The sequence below is a fragment of the Dipodomys spectabilis genome, unplaced genomic scaffold, assembly GCF_019054845.1.
Source record: "Dipodomys spectabilis isolate Male_0828 unplaced genomic scaffold, ASM1905484v1 ptg000288l, whole genome shotgun sequence".
Taxonomy (NCBI): domain Eukaryota; kingdom Metazoa; phylum Chordata; class Mammalia; order Rodentia; family Heteromyidae; genus Dipodomys; species Dipodomys spectabilis.
The window spans coordinates 230,537-243,980 of record NW_024870965.1 but is presented as its reverse complement, the minus strand read 5'-3'; the positions used below and the strand labels follow the sequence as shown (position 1 = coordinate 243,980).

At 51.9% G+C, this 13,444-nt stretch overlaps 2 protein-coding genes across 2 annotated transcripts in view; both read left to right on the top strand.

Annotated features, from left to right (window-relative positions):
* LOC122126717 (neuron navigator 1-like) overlaps nucleotides 1-11,639 on the top strand; it is a 101,344-nt gene extending 89,705 nt beyond the window's left edge. Inside the window, exon 6 of the mRNA XM_042701179.1 lies at nucleotides 11,408-11,639. Coding sequence (XP_042557113.1) covers nucleotides 11,408-11,639 — 232 coding nt within the window. The remainder of the gene's footprint in view (nucleotides 1-11,407) is intronic.
* A 57-nt stretch (nucleotides 11,640-11,696) lies between these two features.
* Nucleotides 11,697-13,444, top strand: part of Nav1 (neuron navigator 1) — a 71,948-nt gene continuing 70,200 nt past the window's right edge. The window contains exons 1-2 of the mRNA XM_042701141.1: nucleotides 11,697-11,927; nucleotides 12,664-12,671. Of these exons, the coding sequence (XP_042557075.1) occupies nucleotides 11,697-11,927; nucleotides 12,664-12,671 (239 nt within the window). The remainder of the gene's footprint in view (nucleotides 11,928-12,663; nucleotides 12,672-13,444) is intronic.

The window sequence follows — 13,444 nt, the reverse complement described above, 5'->3', positions numbered from 1 at the left end:
GGAGGGTTGTTCACCCACTTCTTTGCCTTTGCCTTTTTGTTCTTGGCAGGTCTTTAGGGATCCACCTACTGGGCAGCTGGACCAAGTCTAGCTTTTGCCCCTGAACACAAAGAGGGTTGCAAATCATGGTAGAGCACTGTGCTCAGAAGCAAAGTTCAGAAGGAAATTTACTTTTTGCCCTTAAAAGACTTCAGCTCTAAAAGTGAGGTGGGGGTTCACTGGGTCCCCAGTAAAAGAAGGTATGTGTGGCTGAAGCATTTTTGCCGCATTGGAGATGAGAGCTAATAGTGTGCTGACTTCCAGACTGATGCCCGTGGACCTGCTGATGCTCTGTGGGGCGGGGGAAGGAGCTCGGGGCTGACACTGGGGGCTGGAGTTCAGTCCTCGCATCTCTCTAGATGCTGTGTGGCACTGAGCAAGTCACCCAACCTCTCTCAAGTCTATTCATTCATTTATAAAAGCCTATTTGTTCATTTATAAATGATTTATAATTTTTACTTTACTGGAATCCTAGCTACTCAGGAGGCTGGGATTTGAGGACTGAAGTTTGAAGCGAGCCTGGGCAGGAAGTCTGGAAGACTCTTATCTCCAATTAACCACCAAAACAAAAAGCCAGAAGTAGCTCAAGTAGTAGAGTGCTAGCTTTGAGTGAAAAAGCTAAGGGACAACACCCAGGCTGAGTTTAGTACCAGCATGCGCGTGCGCGTGCACACACACACACACACACACACACACACACACTCACACACACACACACAGGGCTGTTGATTGGCAATATATGATTCTGCTTTCAACTATTCATTTAGTTAAGAATGTCTATCTTACTGAAGGATTGCTAGAGGATCAAAATAAAGGTTTTTTTTCTTGTTTTGTTATTTGTTTTGTTCTGTTTTTGACACAGGTTCTCATCAGGTGGTTCAAGGGGGTCTCAAACTTGCTAGTTAGCCTAGGTTGGCCTTGAACTCTCAAGCCTCCTGCTTCTACCTCCCGAGTGCTAGGATCACAGCTGTGAGCCCCAAGGCCTGGTGAAAATAAAGTTCCTTAAACCAAATAACTGCTGGATTTGGGTCTTAACATCTGTTATAAAGAATGCTCTTGTTTTGGAGCTAAGACACAGATTTTTCCTTCCCCGGGCTGGCTTTGAACTGTGATCCTCAGATCTCACTCAGTCTCCTGAGTAGTTAAGATTACAGGCATGAGACACTGGCGCCTGACCTTGTTTTGCTTTTTACCACTATCTTGATATTCTTTTAGCCCTGCAGTATTCAAATAATTAGGTAGACTTTTGAGGACAGGGTTATGAATACAGACCTCAGGCTGGTAGAGCAGCTGTGTGGTTACTGTAAAGCTAGCCTTCTTGGTCTGGAATTGGAGCTCTTCCTCTTCCTAGCTACCTGAGGTTGGATGAGTTCTTCACTTCCTCATCTGAGTCTTCAGCTGAAAACTGTGTGGTAAGCACTGCTGCTACTTTGTAAAGTTAATGTGAGGATTAAATGGGTTACTGTGTCTGGTCATCACGGGAGGATGACAAACCACCTTCTTTGCCAGACAAGATGGTTTCCTCCTCACCATGCTTTTTCCTAGACCATGCAGTGTTCTCATGGAGCAAATGGTGCTCGTCCGTGGCGTGGGGTCTGCGTTGTAAGTACAGCGTGGGTCTATATAAGTGGCTATGCTACTTGTACACAGGAACACATGACTGGCCATGACTTCTTTCCTGTCCTGATCCAGCTCATTGAGCTGACTATCCCGTACTTGAACTTATGTTTCTTAGGTGTGGAGAGTAGCCTGGGCTAGTATGAGTCCACGGGTGATTTATGAAGAAAAGAGGCTTATTTCTTACAGTTCTGGGAGTTAGAAGTCCAGAATTGAGGAGACAAGTCTGCTGGAGACTTTCTTGTTTTACAGTGTCATGGTGGAAAATGGAGGAGCAGGAGAGCCTGCATGAGAGAATGGCTCTAACTCATCCTTGTTTCAGAAACTCTCCACCCCCATGATAACTAACCATCAATCCATTTGTGAGGGCAGAGACTTTGTAACATAATTGCTTTTTAAAAGTCCAATGTCTGTCTATAGTCCTAGCTCTTAAGGAGGCTGAGATCTAGAGGATCATGGTTTGAGGCTAGTCCAGACCAAAAAAATCTGAGACTCTTATCTCCAAAACAAGACCTTTTTTTTTGTTTTTGTTTTTGTTTTTTTGGTTGGTCATGGGGCTTAAACTCTGGGCTTGGGAACTTTCCCTCGGCTCGTCAGCTCAAGGCAAGTGCTCTACTGCTTGAGCTCTAGCACCACTTCCGGTTTTCTAGTGGTTTATTGGAGATGAGAGTCTCACAAACTTTCCTGCCCGGGCTCACTTTGATCTTCAGATCTCAGCTTCCTCAGTAGTTAGGATGACAGGCATGACCCACCGGCACCCAGCAAGACCATTTTTTATAATAGATGTTAAGACCCAAATCCAGCCATTATTTAGTTTAAGGAACTTTATTTTAGCCAGGCCTGTTCTGTGATCCTAGCACTCAGGAGGTAAAGGCAGGAGGCCTGAGAGTTCAAGACCAATCTGGACTAAATAGCAGACTTCATTTGCAGAATAACAAGCAAAATCCCAGGCTGGAGGTGTATAGATCTAGTAGAGAGTAGAAATCTAGTAGAAAACTAGTAGCTAACTAAGCTCGTGGAACAAGTGCCAGGCCCTGAGTTCAAACCCTCAGATTAAAAAAAAAAAATCAACACTCTTATATTGGGGAATAAATTTCCAGTGACCCCATTTTTAAGGGACACATTGAAACCATAGCAACTGGGGTCCCCCAGAAGCAGACCTCAAGACATGGGTCTGAGTGTTTGTGGCTTGAAGGGGAGCTCAGAAAGCTGGTGAGGGGGAGGGGAGGGGAGGGAGGGAGGGAATGGAGGAGGAAGGCATGAGCAGGTTGCTGCTATGGACACCTGAGTGGGGCTTGGGGATTTCTGAGAGATAAGGGGGAACAAACCTCACAGTGCAGAAAACCTTGAGCATTTATCTTCCAATTTCTATTCATAATTAGCTGAAAGCTGCTGGGTCAGCCCATTGAGGCTGAGTGATCACAACACCACATAAAGAAGAAAAGTGGGGAGCGAGGAAGGGGAGCGAAGGGGAGCGAGGTAGGGAGTCAGATCTCTGGGGCTGTGACAGGATGGAAGGGGTAACTTCTCAGAACACCCCTTAATTCTTCAAACTCAATAGTATACACTCCTCTGCAGTCTGTGGAGTTAATGTATGTCTCACGCGCTATTAGTTGAAACCTGGAGTAAGCCAGATATTCCAGAGGGGCTGATGGAGGTACTCTCGTTGCCATAGCAACATGGTCCCTCCTCTGGGTGTCCTAGTAACCTACATGCTAGAATTCTCACTGAGCATGGTGGCTTGCAGTTCAGTTGACAACCAGGGTGGATAGGGATTGAGGAGGCTGTGGAGATGGGCTTGGCTTTTCCTCACCAGTCCTACCTGTCTGTTTGACCTCTTCAATTGTTGGCCTCCTCTGCTTTACAACCTCTAGGTTGTGTGATAAGCCAACTAGGCTTAGGCAGTACCTGGAAATTCCATGCAGGTTGGTGTTACCAGAAGAGCACAGTATCGAAGTGGCATAGGTTGGCTTAGAAATCCTCTCCAAGGCCTCAGGAAGGCTATGTATGCTAAATGGGAAGCAAAGTATGAGACTAGGATGGTTGCTCTTAGGTAACAGAATATACTGTGTGTAAAACACTTGGCATACAGTAGATGCTCAGCAAATAATCCCCTGCCTTCTCTTCGTTGGCTTCTAGAAATCTATAGTTACAAAGGCCATCTGTGGAATTAGAATTTTCCTGCCTAGGCGGTAGAGCCTGGTTGCCCACTCAGCTTTGCCAAAGCCCCTCCCTCCAGGGATCCAAGGAGCCTTCCCTAATCCATCCCATTGGATATGACTGCTGTCTGTCTCTGGGTTGTCCTGGAACTTGTGGGGCATAATTTGTACTGCAGTAACTGGTGATTTTATGATTCTGTAACAATTCTAAAGCACATATGGTTTACAAAAAAGCAACATGACATTATCTCATTTAATCTTAACAACAACATGAATTAGATATTCTCTCCTATCCCCATCCAACCCCCCCACCCCACCCCTCGATGTACAAGCAAGGAAATTGGAATTCAGCTCAGCTGGGTTGTAGAATTACTGAACTTGAGAGGGGCTACATCAGAACAGAATCCTAAACCTCTGATTCTCGTGCCTGGGCTCGTTCTGGCATACTGCTGCCTTGCTATGTGTACCCATATCCCCCAAGCCTGGCAGCATGTTGAGCAGAGATCACACACCTTCCACTGGATCAGGAGCTTGGGGAGGACAGATGACCTGTTTTCTCCTCTCTGCTTAGCTTTTTGGGCCATGCTGTTTAGCCATGGAATCCCTGTTTGAGACCCTCTGTTGGAATGCCCCTAAGTGACCTTCCCATCTTTCTTGCCTTGGGGAGCCACAGACTGGCCACAGTTAGGAGCCCTGGGCCAACAGCAGAACGAAAGACATAAGCCTCTATGAATACAAGTCCTTGTTTGATTGCAGCTCAAGGGCTGGGCTGGCCCAGGATGTTCCTAAGGGACCAGCTCTGGCCTCTATGTGATCAGATGTCTCTCGACAGGCAGCAAAAGACCATTCACTAACACTTAAGAAAGGCCAGTGGGCTAAGCAGGGAACTTAGCTACTGAGCTTGTAGGAGGCTGCCCCAAAGAGGCTGCAGACAGAATTGTTCTTGCCTGTCTATGGGGATTACAATGCAGGCAGCTGCAAAAGTTTGGATTTGAAGGCAGGCAGGTAGGCAGGCATCAGACCCAGAGAGACCCAAAGCATATGGCTTATCTACCTCAAAGACAGAATCACAATCACTGCATTCACAGGACAGGGTCACAGAGGCTGACTTGGGGGCTTGTGCTTGGGGTCTTGGGAGAGCCAAGACTGAGGCATGGGATGAGAGCAGACACAGAGACCCATCCAAGCACATGCTTAAGGTGGCTGGATACAAAAAGGCTGTGTGTGTATGTGTGTGTGTGTGTGTGTGTGTACAAGATCAGATGAGAGTGTGTGCCCTTGATGTGTAGAGGGTGTACAGCAACCAGACAGGAACACTGCCAGAGAGTTGGAAGGACTTCCAGGAAGGAGTGTGCTCAGCCTGGGTCCTGACTCAGAGAAGGATCAGGGAGTCTCCCCAGCTCACCCTGCACCTCCCTTGGCCAGTTTCTACTCAAATCTTGTGCTCTGTCCCTTCCCTCTTGGGAAGTTTTGTCAGCCTGGAGACAGACAAGTCACAAAAGTCTTCACCCTCTCTTCCCAACTGCTTGTCCTCTTTGCGACCCTTCCCTAGACCTTCTTGTTCTTGTCTACCTCTCCGGCTTCTTCCTCTCCTTCCACTCTGGCTTCTGTCCCAGCCACTGAGTCTTGATGACAAGGAGTGACACTATCTACACATGTGGCCATGTGGGCAGACCTGAGTGGTGAGACTTGTAGCAGCAGGAGTCCCAGGACTGCTGACATTCTGCCAGTGTTACTCGAAGGTGAGGAACACAGCTAATCTGGCTGACACTGCCCTTTTCCAAGCCACAACAAGCTTGGGAAGCAGGGTTCCAGAGGACAGCCAACTGCTCCAGGGCTGAGCTCGAGTGAACTTCCCCAGTCATCCCCCCCATTTCCTGGATTTGGTCTGGGCAGAGAGCTCCCATTCAAGGTCCTAGCAGAGGGCTCCCAGTGAAGCCCAGGAGGCAGCAGTTACTAGTCTCCATGTCTCCACTGGTCACCCTGCTCAGCTTCATGTTCTTGGGAGGTAGAATGGCAGAGTATAAAGTACATACTCAATAGGGCCTGGCTGACCTGGATTTAACTTTTCATTTGCCACTCACTGTCTATATACCTTGGGTGTTACCTAGCTTTTCTGTGCTTCAGTTTCATTGTCTGAAAGTCTCTAACATCTACCTTGTGACACTTGTTCTTACACTTAGTGTACCATATATGCCAGGTACTGCACATTCATCAGGAGAAAAAAAAAAAAACATGCACTGTCGTTACATTCAGTATAAGCAGTAAATGAAAAATAAGCAAACAAACAATGATATAAAAATATTGTAGTTTAGTTAATGCTGTGTCATAATGAAAAACCAAGCCTGGTAAGGGGCAAAGAACGATGGCTGGGAGCTATTTGAGATAGGTTGGTCAGGAAGGATTTCTTTGAAGATGGAGCTGTCTGGTACACAGCAGAGCATGTGCAAAGGCCAGAGGCAAAAACGAGCATATATCCAGAGAACTACAAGGAGGTCGTCAATACAGCTACAACAAGTCATCAAAGGGTTCCAAAAGGAGGTCAGAGGTAGCCAGGAGGCCAGGACTGTCATGGTGGGGACTGTGGCTTTTCTTCTAAGTGAAACACGAAGCCATCAGAGGACTTCTGGGAGAGGGGTAATAGAACCTGCCACGCTTCCATAGGGGCAGTCTGGCTGGGATGAGGAGAGAGACCACAGGAGCTCCGGGGAAGCCAGGAAGCATGGAAAGGAGTCTAGGTAAGAACAGATGGTGGTTCCCACAAGGCTTAGAAGTAGAGGTGGGGAGGAAAGAGGATACATGCAGAATGAACACAAATATGCACACATGCACACACTGGTAGTTGATGAACCCCTCTGGAAGGCTCAGAGATACTGGCATCTTTTCTTCTCCCTCTCCCAGCATCCTCTGCCCCTGGCTCTCAGGGATAAGTTAAGCTTCCTAGGATGGGAGCTCACTATATAGGACCTAACTGCAGGGGTGGTGGGAAAGCCAGGGCTCCTCAAAGGTTATATAAATATTTGTTGAGTAGTAACACAGCCGGGAGCAGGGCCCCTTCCTCCAGCTGGCTAATTTGTCACCCCAGAGAAATCTCAGCTGGGATCAGGGCCGGCTTTGGAATGGTCTACTTGCACATCTGTTGACTCCGGATACCCCAATTCAAGCTGTCCCACTGGCCATCGATCCAAACCATTTTAGTCTGAACCCCAGGGAAGGAGTTGTTAAGAAGCCATACTACTGCTTGTGGGAAGAACCTTGGCCCAGGAACAGGAAACTTGGGGCAGGTAGAAGGGTCTTGAGTACATCTCTTGCCCATTCTAGGCCTCATCTTCTTATCAGTGAATGGAGGGGTTGAATTAGGTGATTTCTGAAGTCTGATTCTGCTCTTGACTGTTTTGGATTCTCTTACCATGTGAACCTGCTCTGGTCCAGACTCTCTTGCGTCTTTTCCAGGAAGGGCTAGAGGTTCCTGGGCAGATAGAGGGATCAGGCTTGCTGGGTCAATAGTTGTGAAAGGAAGCTCATGCCAATAGCTCTGGAAGACCCTCCCAGCTCCTCTTCTCTCCAGCTCCACTTCTAAGCTTGGTGTGAACCACTGTCTATTCTTACCTAGACTACTGTGGAGGCCTCCTCTCCAAGTTTCCTGGCTCCCATGGAGCTCCTGTGGTCTCTCCTCCTCATCACAGCCAGATAACCCATGTGATCAAGAAATCCACTGGCAGGGGCCTGAACTCTGGGCCTGAGCACTGTCCCTCAGCTCTTCAGCTCAAGGCTAGCACCCTACCACTTGAGCCACAGCGCCACTTCCGGCTTTTTTCTTTTTGCTTATGTGGTGCTGAGGAATCGAACCCAGGGCCTCATGCATGCAAGGCAAGCACTCTACCACTGAGCCACCTTCCCAGCCCCTCTTCTACATATTTTTTATCAAGATCATAAGAGATGATTCCCTCAAAATCCCTTCAGGATTCAGTGGGGAACTGGGAGGTCAGAGCAGGTTTTTGAAAGCTGGTATAGGAAGGAGGTCAGGCGACTCCTCAAGCCTTTCTCTCCCCTTTCCTTGCCTTATCTAGTTTGATTCTTTTTCTTACCACTCTGATCACTTGCCTCTGCCAAGATGTTATCAGCTCAGCCCACCAAGATGTGTGGAGAGTTTGGGGCTCATCCATTTGAGAAGTTAGCCAGCCTGAAAATAAAGGCAAGTCAAGAGACAGAGTGGTGGGTGCCTTTTCTGGGACCTAGTCTACTCACTTACTTCTGGGACTGAAAACCTGGTGTACTGTCAGACCCTAGATGGGTGACACTCGAACCCTGAATTCTCTGGGCAGATGGCACTAAGTCTAGAGCACACAGAACTACCCGTCTTGTCTTCTTTTTCTTGCTCCATTCTAACCACCAGCCCCACTGGCCTTTGAGATCATGGTCAGGAAGCATCCCGCAACCTTTATTTTTAGATGTCTCTGTTGAAAATGGGACTTTGGCCAGGAAGACCTTGGACCTGAGCCCACAAGAATGCCGAAGATCCTACAAGTTTAGGAGTGAAAGGGAAATTACTCCCTCCCAGGCTTCTGCTGAGGGACCTTTTGCATCTTAATTAGGATCTGCCCTCTGCTTTGGACATTTCCTGACCTTTCCATGCCTCAGTTTCCCTTTTGTAAAGAGTCACTCTGATGGTATTGGCAGGAGAGACAAATGAGCTCAGGGCTCCCAAGAGCCCTTTGAAGGGAAGTTCCAAAGGAGCACAGAGGAGGCCTATCTGAGATAGATAGGCCTTTTTTCCTCTCGCCCTCTTTGGCTGGCTTTTCTTTCTGGAAGAGTGCCTGACTCCCAGCTCCCTGAAAGCAGGTGTCTTCGCCCCTCCACCATGGGTGTCTCCTACTCCCTCTAGCCCAGAAAGAAGAGCTCAGAGTCACCCCTGCACATCTACTGGAGTCAAGGCCGCCATGTCACCTCCCGCTGCCACACTCCAGTGATGGGCAAGGTCAGGCCCTCTTCAAGGGCAGGAGTAGGCCTGTTGACAAGGGGAGGTTGTGTTTGCCTAACTTTACAAAAGCCCCCAGACAGCATTCCTCTTTAGTGCTGCTGTCCAATTACCCAAAGTGCCTTGACCTGGGAGCTGAAAATAGCAGGTGCTAATTTGCATGCTATTTATTAAAGTAGCAAAGCCTCTGGGACCCTGCCCCTTCTCCTGTAAAAGCCCATTCCAGCCTCTGCCAAGTAGGAAGATGAGCACACCAGAAGACTCATCTCTCCCATCCTGGAGGCAAGAGGGGCCCATAGAGCCTTTGATCCTCCTGGATTCTGGTAGTTCAGAATCCATCCCAAGGGGTGTAGAGGTCTTCCAGGCCTGAATCCTCTTAGCAGGGACTGGTAAAGCTGAGGGCCACTCCCTGGAGCAGAGCCACTGGCTGAGAGACTTGTTTGTTTTGTGGCTTGGTCTCCCAGTCCCTGTGTGGGCTGAAGCAGAGGGGGGAGAAAAAGGGGGGGCGGACTGGAGGACTGATAGGCTGCCAGGTATGAGGGAGAGAGCTAGGGCTGTGTGGGCTACTGGGGAGCTGTGAAGGATTGTTCAAGGACAGCTCTGTTCCCTTACTGAGACCCCTGCCTTTCCAAGTAAACTCCTTAGCCTCCAGCTCTCTGATCTCCCTCCTTCCAGCTCTGCCCAGAAAACCACAAAGGAGGAAACCTTATGGAAAACCTACAGCTGGATCTGTAGAATATCCCCTGCTGATGACATTCCCTTGGCTGACATAGTCATTTTACATGAGATTCACGCTGGCTGAGGCTAATGAGAATCCCTTATACACACATCCCTGTAAGCTATTCCCCAGATGACCCAGGCCAGCTCCAGGGACAGACTCCCCAGAGAACCCATGGTACTCACGCTTCGTTTAGGGTAGTTCTGAGACTATAGCCTAGGACCATACCAGAACAAGAGAGCCAGGATAGGAGCTTGGTGCACAGACACTATCCCATATTAAGATGGGAGAAAAAAGTACCACTTGTCTTGCTCTGATTCCCTCAGTGCTGGTTGGCTTGGAAGCTGATGCATCTTTCCTACATTGTACCACATTAAACCACTCAGAACAGGACAAATGGAATCAAAATCTTCGTACTCCACACAAGGGGCTGCCTGTCTGACAGGGTGTGTATGTGCTGGTAGTGGGGGTTGAACTCAGGGTCTCAGTATTGTCCCTTTGCTTTTTTGCTCTAGAAGCTGGCACTTGGATTTTCCTGCCTGGGCTGGCTTTGAACTGAGATCCTCAGATCTCTGCCTCCTGAGTATCTGTGGTTACAGATGTGAGCCACAGGCACCTAGCCTACTGCAGCCTTTTACTCTCTTTTGATCCCAATTCATATTTGTAAAACTTGGGTACAATATGCACCTGTGGATAGCTGCCCTACCCCAACCCAGACTGTTGGTGGAGGGAGGAGGGGCGCTGGAGAATGAGGTCCCTCTGCTGAGGTTTCTACTCTTGAATCTCTATGGTTCACCTCTACTAAGGGTGCAGAACATCTGACCTGCGTCTGTATCAGGTCTGCACCCTCATTTGGTACAGTTGATGGGACAAACATGTGCTTCTTCTGCATCCCCTGCTAGAGCTATGGCTCCAGGTCAGTGCTGCTGAGCAGCTCAGGATTGAGGCCATAGGCAATTAGGCCAAAGGCTGTCCTTAGCAGTCAAAACCCATCCACACCAATGGATTGCTCTCCTTTAATGTTTGTGTAAACTGAGGCCCAGGGAACAAAAGCAGATGCCACATTAATCCTAAAGAACACTTATGGCACCAAGTTGCCCAAACACCAGAGACAGTTACTGCTCTGTGGCTCATCTTATTTCAGTCCTTGGAGGCTTTAAGAAGAAAATGTGGCTATTGTTTTTGTTGTTTAAGGAAACTGCAGCTTAGAACTGGGATGTAGCTCAATTGTAGTGTGCTTGCCCGGCATGTACCAGGCCTTGGGTTCCAGCCCACTCTCAACCTTCAGTGCTCATCACCCCCTCAAGAAGAAGAAGAGGAGGAAGAAACTGAAGTTTAAATCTACCCATTTCTAACACCCAGCCTTCCCAGCTTGCTCAGTTCACCTTGGGAGAGAAACCTTAGGCACATAGCCCTTCTGAGAGCACAGATACACCGAAGGAAAGCTGCCCAGCTCTGGTGTACCTCTCCTTAGGACCCTAAGGGATGAGGAGCCCAATGGGAAGGCCTTGCTAGTGGGTCCCAGGACTTTTTGACATCCTGTGATAAAAACGTGCATGTCTTGGGATCCTCAACTTCCTCGTCTGCATAACAGGGCTCCTGGAGGCAGTCAGGCAACGCTGTGTGCCTCCCCTCCTCATCTGTGAGGTCTGCTGAAGGCTGCAGGTGAGACTCGGGAGCGATCCCAGCCTCCTCCTCACCCCCAGCACAGCGCTGAGCTGAGCCAACCTCTGACCTTCACCCCCTCACCTCGAGATAGATCTTGTGGTACGGATGTACTGGTTCAGTGCTCCGGTTCTGACTGATGTGTAGGAGCCTGGAAGGGGGCCTGGAGGAGGCTGGGCGCTCCCCAGGTCCCGGCCACCCCCCCCCCCCTTACCCCTGGGCTCGCCTCAGCCGAGCCCGGGATCGTGCCCGCGATTCACGCCCCCTTCCCACTGCGCGGCGGGAGCCGGGGGGCTGGCGGGGCTCAGCCGGCGCGCCGCGGGTTAACCGGGAGGCGGCTCGGGTGGAGGTCGCGGGCCCCAGCCCCCGGCGGGCACGGGGGGCTCCCGGGGGTTCCGAGGCCACCGGGACCCGGGGTGGCTGCGGCGGCCGCGGCTCTTTGTCTACCTGCTCTGGGCGTTAAAGAGCCCGCTCGCAGCTTGCACCGCCGGGCCCGGGGACAGAAGTCAGCGACGGGGAAATGGGGCGCTGTCGCTTTAAGCGCAGCCCGAGCCGTAAGTACGAGCCCGGCTGCGGGGAGAAAAGGGGGCGGGGGCCGCGGCTGGGCCCGGCCTCCGCGTGGCCCGCGGCCGGCACCTCGGCGGACCTGCGGGGCGTCGGGCGGGCCACTCGGCGGACGGCCGCCTGCGCCCGGGAAGATGCTCCATCTGCCCCCGCCCAGGGCGGGGAGGACCGCGAATTTCCCCCGCAGGTAAGCTGCGCCCCGCGCGGGGCCGCCGCAGCGCGCAGAGCCGGGGTCGCGATCGCGCCCCCCCCCCCGACCCCGAGCCCTGCGCCCCCCCCGACCCCGGGTCCTCCGCGGCTGGGGGGGGCGGGGCTGCGGGTCCGCGGAGGGCGTGCGGGGGGGAGCGCGGGAGGGGGGCGCGGGGGGGAGCGCGGGAGCGCGGGCGGGAGGGGGAGCGGGAGGAGCGCCGGCCCGCGGGCGCCCGGCGTTTGCCTGGCGGGGGGCGCCCGGGTCGGGGGCGGTGGGGCAGGGGGGCGGGGAGAGGGGCTTTGGCTCCCGCTCCCCAGCCCTGGACCAGCCGAGACCGAGGCCCAACTTGATGGAACTTCGCGATTGCCACCGGGGGCTGGGGTCGGGGGGGGGGGGCGACCAGGGTTTGGAGAGGGGTCTGCAGCCCCCTGCCCACCCAGCCGAGGCTCCTCCGGCGTGTGGGAGCCCTGGGTGAGAGGAGGGCCGGGGAGGTGCAGGACGGATCTGGGGGCCAGCCGCAGTCACCGGATGTGTCATCCTGGGCTGGTGGAATCCCGCCCGAGCTGGGCGGCCAGAAAGGGGCAGTGAGCGGCCCGGGCGGCCCGGGGGTGCTCCCGGAGCCACTTGGGGAAAGCACAACTTCCAGGGCGGCCCTGCGGGGGCTTCCTGGGGTTTCTGAGAGGTTCTGGCCTTGGGCTCTCAGCGCAACCGGTCCCCTCTGCCCTCCTCTTAGGAGACCTGGTTGGCTGGAAACTGGAGGTCAAGGTGCAATGGAAGACCCAGTGTGTGTGTGTGTGTGTGTGTGCAATGGGTGTGTGTGTATGTGACCTGGAGTGTGTGTGTGTGGAGACGAGGCCCACCTGTGTGTGTGTGTGAGACCAGGCCCACCTGTGTGTGTGAGACCCCGCGTGTGTGTGTGTGTGTGTGTGTGTGTGTGTGTGAGAGAGAGAGAGAGAGAGAGAGAGAGAGAGAGAGAGAGAGAGAGAGAGAGAGAGAGAGAGAGAGAGACCAGGCCCACCTGTGTGTGTGGAGGGGCGGAGACGAGGCCCACCTTAAACCTCACACAGCCTCTTTCGGCCCTGGTGTCCCAGACTCCTGACGTGCTCCCCTCCCCCTCTCGTTGGAGGGAACCCCAAGTGCTCTCCCGGGTCTCTGTTGCAACTCTGCACACAAAGCCTAGAGAGTAGGAGCAAAGAACTGGGCCAGGTCTGGGAAGAGGAATCTGCTGTCCCCTCCCCAGCAGGACTCCTGAGGAAGCAGACTCCTGCTGTGCTGCCCTCCTGGAAGGTGGTAGATGACCGGTGTGTGTGGGGGGAGGGGGTATCATAAAAACCATTGGGGACCCCTTAGGGATTCTTAGGTTAGATCTTGGACTGAATTGTGCAACCGTTCAAGAAGGTAAAGGAAATGGGTAATTCATAACCTCCAAACCCCATTGACTACTTAAGACCCACATGGAGTGTGCCCAGAGAAAATTGTGTAATTACCACCCAGCCAGGATTCACACTGGTTCA